Source organism: Phoenix dactylifera, chromosome 12, assembly GCF_051530095.1.
Source record: "Phoenix dactylifera cultivar Ajwa chromosome 12, Ajwa_hap1_PhDact_Kaust_v1.1, whole genome shotgun sequence".
Classification (NCBI taxonomy): Eukaryota; Viridiplantae; Streptophyta; class Magnoliopsida; order Arecales; family Arecaceae; genus Phoenix; species Phoenix dactylifera.
This window is the reverse complement of record NC_143201.1, coordinates 28,098,534-28,112,163: the sequence shown is the minus strand read 5'-3', so window position 1 is coordinate 28,112,163 and position 13,630 is coordinate 28,098,534. Positions and strand designations below refer to the sequence as shown.

The 13,630-nt window shown below is 35.9% G+C and overlaps 1 protein-coding gene across 1 annotated transcript; it reads left to right on the top strand.

The window, feature by feature from the left end:
• Window positions 1-1,044: 1,044 nt before the first annotated feature.
• On the top strand, window positions 1,045-11,903 carry LOC103710227 (profilin). The gene is made up of 3 exons (XM_008795876.6): window positions 1,045-1,275; window positions 2,927-3,064; window positions 11,457-11,903. The coding sequence occupies exons 1-3, from the start codon at window positions 1,153-1,155 to the stop codon at window positions 11,589-11,591; spliced, it is 396 nt and encodes a 131-aa protein (XP_008794098.3). The 5' UTR covers window positions 1,045-1,152; the 3' UTR covers window positions 11,592-11,903.
• The last annotated feature ends 1,727 nt before the right edge of the window (window positions 11,904-13,630 follow it).

The following is a 13,630-nucleotide window of genomic DNA, read 5'->3' as shown; positions in this document are numbered from 1 at the left end:
GCTTTTAGGAACATCTTATGGTTCAATATTTTTTAATATACAAGGGTTAAGCAGCGGCAATATGAGAGAGGACCAGCCGAACTCCAAAAGGAAAAGGACTTGGATACGAGGCAATAGTTTTCTAGTGCATGCCTATAGTTTAAAAAATAAAACTAATGTACTGTGTTTAGAAAAGGGGAGTGTTTAACAACATAATAAAAGCAAAGGAGTTAAAGAAAAGCAAAAATGAAAGAAAATATTGAAAAACTTATGTAGATTTGTAGAATATATTGCATGGAGTTTGGATTCTCTGCCGTGCATGATCTAATAATTTTGAATGGCCACTAAGCCATATAATTATAAAAATAAATGGCTTACCAATATATTTAAATATTATATATTAGCATTGTGCTTAATAGCTGTTTTTTTTAAAGATTAGATGAGATGGAAGCTATCCAGGACATTTCTTTTGCTATCCATGTTTGATGTACTCAAGTGGCAGGAGGTTGCCGTTAGGGTGCGTGTCCCCACCACAGCTCATTTGAAATCAATAGGGTTTCTTTCTATTTTTTTTAAAATATCTATGATATTTATGTTTTTTAGTGAAAAATTTATTTCCAAACTCGATGAAGATAAAAATTTTTCAGGCTACTCAATCTTTTTTAAAAAATAAATATTATAAATATTTTTTAAAATATCTATAGTATTTATATTTTTTTATTGAAATATTTATTTTTGAGCTCGATGTAGCTTGATATTTTTTGGCTTATTCAAATCTTTCAAAAAGCGAATGAAGCCGCTGGCCAGATTGCATTTTTTTTTTTTTTGCTGTGCGTCACTTAAAAAATTATTTTTATAAGAAATTTGAGACCGTTCCTTCTGCTCTACATCATTTATTATTATTATTATTATTATTATTATTATTATTATTATTATTTTAGGTGCACCTATGCTCTTCTCGTGGTAATCACTGGTGCCTCAAAAATAATAATAATAACAATAATAATTTCCGTTTTCGGTGCTTCGATTCAACGCTATGATTCCACTCCTTTCTTGGGCCATATAAAAGACCCGATACCACCGGCGTCTGGAAGCGAGAGCCCCATCCATCACTCACGCCAGGCCTCGCCGAGGGATCCAGAAAGAACGCGAGAGGAGAAGGAGGAGGAGGAGATGTCGTGGCAAACGTACGTCGACGATCATCTGATGTGCGAGATCGACGGGCAGCACCTGACGACCGCCGCCATTGTCGGCCACGACGGCAGCGTCTGGGCGCAGAGCGCCAACTTTCCTCAGGTATCTCCGTCTCGATTCCAACCAATGTTACTTTCTAATATGGGGTTTGATTCGAATTGCCTCCCTTCCCCAATCCCCGTTCTTGACTGCTTTGAATTAAATTTTTTCCCTCGTTTTAAACGTTTCTTGATTAGATCTGACGAGCTGATTTCGATGATGTTATTTATTTTTCTTTGTTGGTGGAGTTTGGTGAAGAAAGGGGGAGATGGTTCTTGATCCGAGTCGGTGGTATTTGACCCACCGCGTGTGGTATGAGATCGAGATCATCTGTTCTCTTTTTGATGTGTTATTTATTATTATGGTTTCGTCCTAGGGTGTCATAGAATCCTTACGAGTTTCTTGGTATGCTTGATCTTTGACTTGAAGGGATTGAAAGCTTCAAGAAATTATCTTTTGCTGTTTTTTGAATAGCTGCTTATTTTTCTTGCGAGATGTATTCTAGCAGGGGTCGGGATTGAATGATCTCTTATGTTATGCTTAAATGGTCACATTTTTGGACGCATTATATTCAATTTCAGGTTCGTTTGTTGTTGTTCTTGTTTTTTTCGATCGGTGCATTAACCATCATCATAATCATCAGGTCTTTTTAGGCCAATAACGGATCTTGGAGAAATTTTAGTTACTAGTTACTGCCGGTAAATTTTACTTCATATTTCTGTCAGCATCTTATTATAACTTCCATATTTCTGGACTTTTCTGGATACTTGACTTTCATGAGACATTTTAATACTAATTACTGCTAGTAAATTTTACTTTGATTGGCCAACTTCACAATTATAATGCTGGAATGCTGAATATGGTTGTACATAAATTGGTGATGCATCTATCTGCACTATGCATATCTGTGCATGGTTACAGGTTTCTACTTTGCACTGTTGGAATTTCTTGTTATTGTTTCTTCTATTGAGTACTCCCTACTTGCATGCTTTATTTCAAAACTTATTGATAGCTTCAGCACGGATCTATTGATAGCATTCAATCTATGCTTTTAGAAGTTTATTTGTGCGAGCAGGGGCTTTTTCTTTTCTGTTTCCTCGAATGTTGTTATTCAGAATATTTGTAACATTGATGTTTACTAATATGATACAATAGAATTTGTCAGATAATATCTAGTTCCTGCATGGTAGATGTTTTTTATCTGCAGATTTTCTTAGAGATATTGTAATACAGGTTGTTTATTTAGTCCACTAGGTGGCATGTGTGTATACTTTTTCTTGTACATTTGTCATCATCAGCTGGGATTTTGAACATCCCTTCAAATATTCTTTTTTGTTGGATAAATGCCATTAGTGGACTGAAAAGGAATGAAATCATCCAGATCATTAAACAGTGGAGGGGCAAAACACACTTATAACCCTCAAATATTTATTTTCATAGGATTAGTCTTTATTTGAAGAACTCAATGTGTGCATGCACGCATGCTTTTTTTGGGGGGGGGGAGGGGGGGTGGGTATGGGGGTGCTTGGGTTCTCTTTTTTTTTTAATGAAATGGTTATTAAAAATAAATCATGTTTATAACCAATAAGATGATATTGCAGACAATAACATGATTTGTTCATGTTCATGCACAAATTTTAGCTTTCAGGGTTCTATTATGTGTATAGTTGTCTTTCTTGTTTCTTACAAGTTCTATTATTTCTCTATGGTGCAGTTCAAGCCTGAAGAGATCGCTGCGATTATGAATGACTTTGCTGAACCTGGATCCCTTGCACCAACTGGTTTATACCTTGGTGCTACAAAGTACATGGTGATCCAGGGTGAGCCAGGATCTGTTATTCGAGGGAAGAAGGTTAGACTCCATGTGCTATCACCTAAATTCATTTGCATTTTATCTAGTAATGCTAATGAGTTATGATATTTGTCTGGATCTTTTTTAAGTCTTTTATAGTGGTCTTGAAGGTTTATGATATACATAGAAATTCACTTGTACTGCTACTCGAGAAATGTTTTAGTGCATCTGATCTTAGATTAGTCTTAATTGCATCACAGAAATCATGTTTTATGATTAATCCGATTTTTTTCTTCAGTTATTTAGGAAACATCAGATACCTCATACTTGAAATACTCTCTGTTGATGATCTTTAGCTCACTAGTTAATTTGTTTTTGGCAAGGTGTAGTTTTATGGTATTTTACTCTTTGATTTGACTAACAAAGAATAAAGTCATGGTTTTAAAACATGTGAAAAATATCAAGCTATTATTTGTCTAGATGAACTGCTAATAGTTTTATGATTGGAACCTGTAATATGAAGAACAAAATAGGGATTGAAACCTAGGCTACCTAACTACTAGAGATGCACAACTAGTGTGAAGAATTTCCAGCCTATATTCCTGTTCTCATTAGAGTGATAATGAAGCAGTAGAGACATCAGTGGAAATACAGTACGCACGTATAGCTTGGCAACACTATGGAAGGTTAGAAGACATGAAGTCTAGGAGAGTCGAATTCATATTTATGGATCAGAAAAGCTGTACTACTAAAATAATTCTCTGCCACCTTATGAGCCAATAATTTGTTCCAATCAGCTATCTTATGATCTAGTTGTGAGCAGAACACAGATAAGCATTAAATAATATAGTGCCATTAGCATCTGTTTTTGAGTAACAATTAATTATCAAGATTTTTATGCATAATGAAAATCAATAACAAAACAAGTGTCCAGAAGTGTTTGAACTGTGAAATTATGGTTGAAGGCCAAATGTAGAAACTAGATGTACGCCATCACAATGTGGTTAGGAAATTGAGCAGCCAAAAGTATACAATCATCAAGAATATAGGCAGTAGCAGTCCCATATTGTGAAATACTGAAACCTAGTAGGAGTCAGGTAGAACCATTTTACCTCGGGAAATTGATTTGCTGGAGGTAGAATTGATTGCAAAGACAATTCTGAGCTACAAATTGCATAGAGAACCTTTTGAGTTGGTATATGTGATCCAGTCTATCAAAATACTGGTAAAACATTGAATTCTTGTCTAATATTTAATATTATATATTTGGAACTTGGAACTTGGAACTTAGAAATATTTTAAAGAATATAAAGTGAAAACATGATAAACTTTTCATCATACCAATGAAAGAACACCATTTGTTCTAGACTCTGTTCTACTTCCTAAAATAATAATTTAAATTACCCAGTGATTTGTAAATCATAAAAGAAAAAGGAAAAAAAGTAAACAAAGCAAGGTTTTGACAACCATATGGCGGTTGTCACTTAGTGCTTGCCCAACAAAATTATCAAAGTTTTTCTCTTAGAAAAATTTGTACCCTATTCTTGTAAAGTTGATTCCTCTTTTTATAATCCTAAGTGAGTTGGAGCTTCCTGCAGATTACTGGAGTTTCTGTGAACATTTAAGCAGCAAACCTTCCATCTGCTTTTACGATAACAATAGGTCACTACAATGCCAATGGGGAGCTATTCTATCTATGGTCCACCAATATATCAAATAGATCTACAATAAAGCTTAGACTAAACATTTGCACAAATTTCGCTTGTGAACCACCTTATTAACTCACAGATATATTATGTTGCAGGCAGAATAAAAATATCTTGTGCAAGAAACGAAAAACAGACTTTGGCACCCATTTCGAAGTTTTTATTATGCCATATGCTTGCTGTTACTAATCTAGCCTCTCTCTGCGACCTATTCAATCTAGAACTCTATCTCCATCTTGGATCTGTAAATGTGATGCATGTAGATTGTTGATTTTATCTTTGATTTCAGTTATTAGGACTACAATTTCAGTTTTAGTGCTCTTATATTTGTACAGTGGATATTAGATGATCTATTTTTTTCATTTTGAGGGTTTATATCATTAAAAGACAATGTGGAAACTCAAGATGCCAGATCATTAGCTTATTTAGTTGTGGGCTTGTAGGGCAGTGCTGACCTATAGAAAAAGAGGGAGAGGGAAACAGAGAGGAAGGCATGCCCTCTTTTCTCTGTGTCTGGTGTATGAACACCCTCTTCCACCTGTGTGTCCCTTCTCTCCCTAATAATCCCTTGGGCTGGTCACCTCTTGGTGTACCTTTGAGACTGTTAAATTTTTGTGTCTGGGTTTCCTTTTGAAGTAAAAAAGATTTTTTCCTCTTCTCTTTTTGGGCCTCTAGAGACTTTTAAAATTTTGTGTCTGGGTTTCTTTTTGAAGTAAAAAAGATTTTTTTCCTCTCCTCTTCTTGGGCCTCTAGTATTCACTCCACCCAAAAAAATACCTGTAGATCCTATCTTTTTCCAATGCTCTTCCTTTTAATTTCATTTCCCTCTTTCTTAGAGGAGTCTTGCTATCTTTTACCACAACAAACAGTTTCAGATCAAACCATAACTTTAAATCAGCTAGGAAAAACAATCCAGTCAACTAAGAGGCTGCATCATCTTTTTATACTATTAAACTGAAATTCCCGTGATAAGTGTTTCTGCCTGCAAGGCCACAGTTTGCTTAGCTCCAATTTTTTATTTCCAAAAATACCCTCTGTGCATCTCTCAGGCTCAGATCTTGCATTGAACTCTGTGATGAAGGTGTTAAGAAGAGGCAGTCTGGACTTTGAGTATATCCATTGATGAACATGGGACGTGGCGAATTCTAGTGATGCATATGATGGATGGGAATCATTCTGTATAATGTTGCTAGACCATTGAATCATGAAGAAAGTTACTTTCAGCCATAGCATTTGGTATCCTGAATTTGTCGTTCATGAGGCATATTGGTAAACTGGACAAATCATGAAAGAATGGGTCATCTTCCTCCAACAAATGATCATGACATGCAGATTGCTTTTTTTAACATTTACGTTATTCAAAGGTTGTTCTTGGGTAAAATCTTCATATCTTTTAATAATTTTTCCTTGGTTGTTGATATTTCTCCTTGCGAAGCTAAGTTCTGCCATAGATATCATCTTCATTTTTCCTTTGGTGGATTTTATCTGGAGTTTTATATGAACCCTGCATCTTCTTTGGTATTGACACTATTTTGTCCAACCATTTTCCTATATTATCCAATTTCTTGCTCAGTGGTTACATCTCATCAATTTACAACAATTGACCTTTTAATGCAAATCAATAACCTAAGATTCTGGCAAGGTTCTAAGGAGCAGCTGATGAGATTGTTGTTGAAATGTCAACGGCACATAATTTGAATCAACATGGTTCTAAATAATCTGCATCTCATCATTGGGTCGAGATGGTTTGGGTTTTCTAAATCCATTCTATGGATCATACAATCCTTTAAATTGTATGACCCATCCATCTCGTTCTTTTCATATTGAATATTGTGATAGTCTATTTTCTATCATTCATTTGACTATATAGCATTTAGAATTACTTATTCATTAGTAATATGCCTTGACTATACAAAATTCACAAATCCATTAGGGTTTTGATTAACAAAAAAAAAAAAACGGAGCTCATGGAATTAAAAGCAAAGGACTTTTTTTTGCAACCATTTGTTAATATCTAGATCTTTTTTGGGCGTGTTTGATTTGCGACCGGAATTGGAATTAGAATCAGAATGGGAATCGGAATGGCTATATCCCCCAACGAGTGTGGTTTGTTACCAGAATCGGAATTGGGATGGGATTTGAATACGGAAGAGTAGGGATTGGGTTTTGGGGGATTGAGATATTCTCATTCCCCCCGGAATCAGAATGGGAATGAGACTTCCCCCAACCAAACGGCTAGAATCGGAATCATTCATTCCCATTTCCATTCCAAAGTCCAACTCCCCCCAATCAAACATGCCTTTTCTTTCTCCTTATGATATTCTTCCTAACATTAATTAGGTTAACATTCTTGTTTGAAGAAATCCAAAAAGAATGTTACAATCTGTGATCTGATCCATGCCTTAATCTGATTAACTCTTCTACGATGTTTGGCTTGACCTTGATCCTGACAACATGGGCTATATATATATATATATAGGTGGCTGGGATACTGTATAGCAAGGTCCGCTGTACTGGTACCGGTCGGCGTGCCAGTGGCCGGCCGGACCGGTACGGTACCGGTCCGATCCGGTATGTACCGGCCGGTACGCGGTGGTTTCAAAAACCACAGCGCGCGGCGCTGTGGTTCTAAAAAAAAAAAATCGTACGCCGGTTCGCACCGGTACGAGGCCGGTACCGGCCGGTACGGGCCCGTACCGGCCGGTTCGGATAAAAAACCGGAAAATACCGATTTTTTTGTCGTTTCGATACCGATCTAGGACCGAACCGGTATGTACCGGCCCTTACGGGCCGGTACGGCATTCCATGCTATATAGCGTATTGTATAGCTCATGTGGTATGTGGGTACATATGTGGGTGCATATGCATTTTGATATTTTCAAATATAAAATTTATAAAATATATATAGAATGATAAAAAATTAGAATTATGTAAGATTCAGAAATAAAATGAAATATACAATTTTACACATTTGAGTATAGCATGAAATGTTAACCCTCCACACTGAAAAAAGAAGAAAAAGGAAAAAGATCCAATTACAAGTATGCTAATAAAGCAACCTGACTATCGCGTACTAGCCACATGTCCTGGCAGTGCTTGGGTTGTTTCTGTTGGCAGTCTTGGTCTATGGTGGTGCTTAGCAGACTGCCATGTGGCTTGGCTGTATATGGGGGCCAGGTTTACCCAATATGGTGCCGTCATCAGACTTTATCCACACGTGAGGTCACATGGATCACATTTTAGAATAGATCTTGCATATTATGATTCATATTTGTTTGCATGTTGACATAGATAGACATCTCAAAGTTCATATTTTGTCTGTAAGCATCTTGTTGCTTTGTTAGAAAGGTGAATTTTCTTTTGATGAGATCATGAAGTGATTCAAAATGCAATATATGATTGGATTTGAATTAAAAGAGAGTTGAAAGAAATTCAGACATATGGAAGGTAAAGTAAGAGTGTTATATCTCGCCTAACTGAAATATGATCATTTTCATTGATTTCTGCAGAACTGTGAATGAAGCCATGAGCAAGTCATTCTCCCTTTAACAAGAGGAGAAATCAACTCCCATTTTTCTTCTTTTCACATAAAAAACTAATACTACGAAGTTCTTTAATGTTGCGGGAAGGAATTAAATTTATGTTCAGGCAGCCAAATCACCTGTTGTTCTTAACGTTGAACCAACCAAACTACCAAATCATTCTGAGATCTTATGATAAACTGAAAAGTTTACCACAATGTTCCTTCCAAGTAGTTGCATCAAGGCTGTTTTTGAAATCTGTAGAGTTTTGACTCGCACTGAATTACCTAGACCATATTGTATCTTTTAATAGCAAGTGGGGCTTGGCTTACAGTTCTAGTTGGTCTAATTTCACTCTTATTTATCACAGACCATGAATAGAGGCAAATTTGCTTCTCTTGTCCATTAGTAACTTCAGTTTTATTCCTACAAGACTCCAGAATAAAACAATTCAGTGTAAAGAGCGCTAGATAAAATGAAAACATACTTAGTTTCCCTTCTAATATCAAGATATTGAAATGAAATCGTATTCAACCCTCTCTCTGATTTTTAAATCACACTTTTCTTGCTGTTTAAGCTCCATATGCCCAAGGCAATTATAAAATATGACTGAGAGATAGAGGGCATCAAAGCAGAAAAGGGAGCTGAACTAGTGACCTCGCTGATATGGCAATAATCTGTCAGCCTGTGCTTTCAGGTAGCTTTTTCTTTATAGGCACACATGTATGAAGTGTCCGTATGTATCTACATAATGAGAGTTTTGGATCAATAAGAAGAACTGCTTTCAGACAAAATGCATAATCGAGAGCAAGCTGCCATAGCTAGGGTTTTAACTTTGATCAACAGCAATGATGATAACACAATACAGTTAGTCACATATACTTTAGGAAATAACCATTGAAAGCTTAAAATTAGGCAAACAAATATAACCCAAAAATCATTTGAGAGCAGTAAGGATGACCATGCATACATAGGTAGGGGGAGATGAGTTTTTTTTTTTTTTTGGAAAAAAACAGCTTGCTAGACCTGGAGCACCTGGAATCTGGCAATACAAAAGCTAGTCCAGATCAAATGCAAGGAAATTTTTTGAAGTCATTTTTTAGTGATTTGATAGGAGGGTGAACGGGCCAATTGCGAGCAACATAACTCCTATAGCTGATTCAGTTGAGATAGAGAGCGCCATAAGCCAGCTAATATATCACATGTAAACTTGTTTTTTCCCTAATATTTTGTCACCCTGCAATATCCTACATTTTGGAATAATTTAGATCCATGAAGAAATTTATTATTAGGAAAAATTTTATGGACTCATATTCCCTACTTCTCTACAACTGCCTTGTTTCCACTCTGCACTTTCATTTGTTTCTGTTTATTCTCATTCCTTTAGTATTTGTGTTTTTATATCTAGTTTAGTTGATGTGGTTATTTTTGGTCCACTGCTCCATGGAGTTCTCCTCCTGATCTATTTTGTTCCTCTATTACTTCTTGGAATCTGGCTCGACAATGATACTGTAGATTATGTCAAAATATCACTTATTGACTGGCTTAAAAGCAGCTTTGACATCTATGTTTAAACTTGGTTATCTAGAAGGCAGTCCAGGCAGCCGCCCGTGAGTCCATAAATGTGAATGTAGCTTGGTGACCACCTTGGACATAATCTATTTGCATGGAGGGCTGCTCGTTGCCTATATAAGTCCAAGCAGCTGCAAATGTGGTCTTAGTGCATATGGATTTTGATAATGATGGATCATTTATGATAATTTGTTTCTAGAAAAATTGATTTTTGAATCTTTATGAAGATTAGGAGCTTAAGGACTATGTGTTTAGTTTTTGTCTAGGTACTTGAGTTAAATTATAAACCATGCGGTAGCTTAGACCTTGATTGTTCAATATTGGATAGGCTTGTTTATTGTATTGGTGCTTGATTGTTCATTATTTTTTTCATTTAGTATATATACCATACTGAATAGGTTATCAAATGAGTGTGATAGTCTAATTAATTTTCATGTTTTCTTCTTAATTGTTACTTATTTATTATTTATCTTTTGCTTATTTTTCTTTTCTTATAGATGTTATTTATTTTTTAGATATTTCCATAATACCTACTGCATATATTTCTGCAACTTCATGTGCACTATGTAGTACCCTGGCCACTGTATATCATGTCCGCATTTTTGAGCTTTGCCTCACCAATTTTGATCATCTCAACTTGCTTTTTACCTGGTCACAAATTATTAAGCTTCCATAATACCTGCTGGGTTTACCCACCACTTGTGCAAATTAACATCAACATTGCCCAATGCCCTTTCCTGCAGGTGAGCACCTTTTTTTTCTCATTTTGAAAAACTAATCAAGTTTTCTAGGGACAATTTGAGAAAAACAATAAACCATGAAGGATTAAAGAAAACGAGAGTGATTTGCCATTACAAGCTGCTTGCACCTTGATTTACTTGTCTACATGAAAATTAACAGACCGACTTTGGCTAAATTGAAAGTGGATTCCTGTACATGTGTATGGTTGTGTGTGTGTGTGATTGTGTATAGTAGCACCGAGATATCAGTGGTATATTTTGGTGCTTGTTCCTTAAAATTGGATGTCGAATGCTGCTGCTTGTTTGATCATTAATTTCTTTGCTTGTAATTAATTATTCATGATTGAACAAGTTTTAGCTTGTCATATATAAATCGCTTGACTTGCATTAAATCATTTGAAAAGGCTTCAGTTTTTTGTTAATAGCTACATTTATTGTGAGAACAATATCAGTGCAGCGCTTTGTCACCCACCTACATTCATAAAAGCTGCTGAGATGCTGAATACGTTTATCATATGTCATAAGGCAGTGACCGGACTTGAAATGGGTTTGTGGCAGACAAGCACTTATTAATCATGCATTTCACTTGATTCACACTTTTTGAAAAGTGAAAAGTGGATGTATTATTTCATTGGCGACAAAGTGGGGCTGCCACATTCCATTTCAAGCTTATGTAGCCTTTTCTCAGGGAAGAGGATTCCTTTCTTTGGAGTATTTATAACCAATAACCGCAGTTCAGTTTCAGTATAAATTGGTTAACCATATCCGTGCAAACTCTTAAGTACTTTCTGGCCATTTTTTCCTTTGTGTGTTTGCGTGCACATAAACACATGGAGACAGATTTTTTATTGACGTTCTTTGGATTGTTTAATTGGTGTTTGACTTTTCCCCTTTTAAAAAAAAAAACTTTCAGGGTTCTGGCGGTGTCACTGTCAAGAAAACCAATCTGGCTTTGATCATTGGCATATATGATGAGCCAATGACTCCTGGGCAGTGCAACATGGTTGTTGAGAGGCTTGGTGATTATCTTGTTGATCAAGGTTTCTGAATTTGGTATATGGTTTTTGGAACTTGTTTTATTTTGTTTGGTATGAATATTTGACATGAGCTTGCATCTTCCTGGCGTTGGAACCAACGAATAATCAGCTTGATATTGTGTGATATTTGTGGGAAAATCTGTTTGTCAGTTCATATGCTTTTGGAATATTTGTGGGAAATTCTGGTTCAGTCCATATGTTGGCATGGTCTCCATCTTAAACTTTCCTATCTGTAACTTTTATCTGCTGCGGGTTATTACAGCTCACTGAATGGTGACATCTATCCATAAGAAAATCTTCAGAGGTTTAAGTGGTGTAGAAAATCCTGAACCATATGTGCATGTTTGTTTGTTTTTTTTGCTTCTATACTTGATGCTGGAATAAGTGGATGCTATGCTAATCTTCTTTGTGCCATTGTGCATCATCTACAGCAATTTTTAGCAATCAAAACTATATTGCATAAAATAATGTCGAGTAAATTTAGTGCCTTGCTCTCGAATGCTCCAAAAATTACTTAATCTTGAATAGCATGAAGCACTGCTTTGTTGTGATGAATGATGCGACTTGTGTGTTCTCCTACATGTGAATGTTGGATCATACTTCTTTAAGAACTTGTTGGCTTGAAATTAACTAAGTAATAATTTTAAAATAATAAACTAAGTTATAGGCGTATTCCTGTGGGTTGGAGTAGATGATGTACGATCCTACTTTCAATGTGCAGGAAGGTGAGTTTATTTTTTTTTTTGCTCTTTTAACTAATAAAATGTTACAGTGGCCAGTCACAACTAAGGTATTCAGTGAGTACCAAATAACCGCAGGATGGTTGCACGGTCATTTGCTCCCGCCGGTCACAAGGGTGACTTCTCGGCGTATATTGGAGTAGATTGGTCGGACCGAGCTGTGCTACTGGTCACTTTTGATTTGATAGACATACCCATGTTTTGGTTATGTTATGACCCATTCCCATGTTTGATTTGATAGACAATCTGATGCAATGGACTGCTGCAGCATCACTTTAATTTACTGTAAAATATGTTTTTGCCGCCAATTTGTCTCAAGTACGGGTGTTTTGTTGGAGTCCGTTAATTAAACGACTCGTTTGTGCCTCTTGTTTGATTGAAGGTTTTAAAGAAGAAAATGAAAAAGTTATATTCTTATTGAAATATGATTTCTACATTTTATGAAAAAAATTTCATGAGAAATATGCAAAAGTTATTTTCTCGTGAGCCGAAAATCATTTCATTTTTATTTTTTTTTAAAAAAATCCTTCAGCATTAAAGAGGCATTAAAGATCTAATTTTTATTAAGAATATAATAAAAATTATATATAATTTTTTCAAAAAGTGGATGGTCAACCAATCATAAGTACCAAACATGCTAAAAGTACTTTTTCAAGCATTCTTTTTTCAGGAATTTATTTTTCAGGAATCATATTTTTAGAAAAAAATACTTTCCACGAGCCAAACGAGCTCTAAGATAGTACCCATCATCTTTAGCATAAAAGTATCTTCATAAAGTGCAGGACTTTAGAGGGCTGGTTAGGAATCATGATGGTAATTATTGGGTTAGGTTTTGAGGTGAACGCATTTAACTCTGCTAAGAGGACTTGAGTTTAATAATGTGAACTTTGTGAGCCAAATGCACTTGCATGCCACATTGTGCAACATGCATGCCTATAGCCTAGGGGTGGCAAAATATGACCCGACCCGCCATAAACAGGTTTGGGTTTAGTCTAAACAGGTTCGGATCGTAAATAGGTCGACCCGTTTAACCTGTTTATTAATTGGGTCGGATACAGATTTTAGATTTCTTACCCGTTTAAACCGTTTAACCCGTTTAACTGTTGGGCAAATTAAATAGGTCTAAACAGGTTAAACGGGTCCAAACAGGTCTAAACATGTTGGGTTGGGCAGGTTTAACAGGTTGGGTTGGGCAGGTTAAAAAGGTCTAAACAGGTTAAATGGGTCGGGTTGGATAAACAGGTTAAACAGGTCGGGTCGGATTGGGCAAACAGGTTACCTATTTATTAAACAGGTTAAACGGGTCGGGT

Coding starts and splice junctions, on each gene's coding strand:
- LOC103710227 (XM_008795876.6), top strand. CDS start 1,153: ATGTCGTGGCAAACGTACGTCGACGATCATCTGATGTGCGAGATCGAC. Junction 1,276..2,926: donor AGAGCGCCAACTTTCCTCAG/GTATCTCCGTCT, acceptor TCTATGGTGCAG/TTCAAGCCTGAAGAGATCGC. Junction 3,065..11,456: donor CTGTTATTCGAGGGAAGAAG/GTTAGACTCCAT, acceptor AAAAACTTTCAG/GGTTCTGGCGGTGTCACTGT.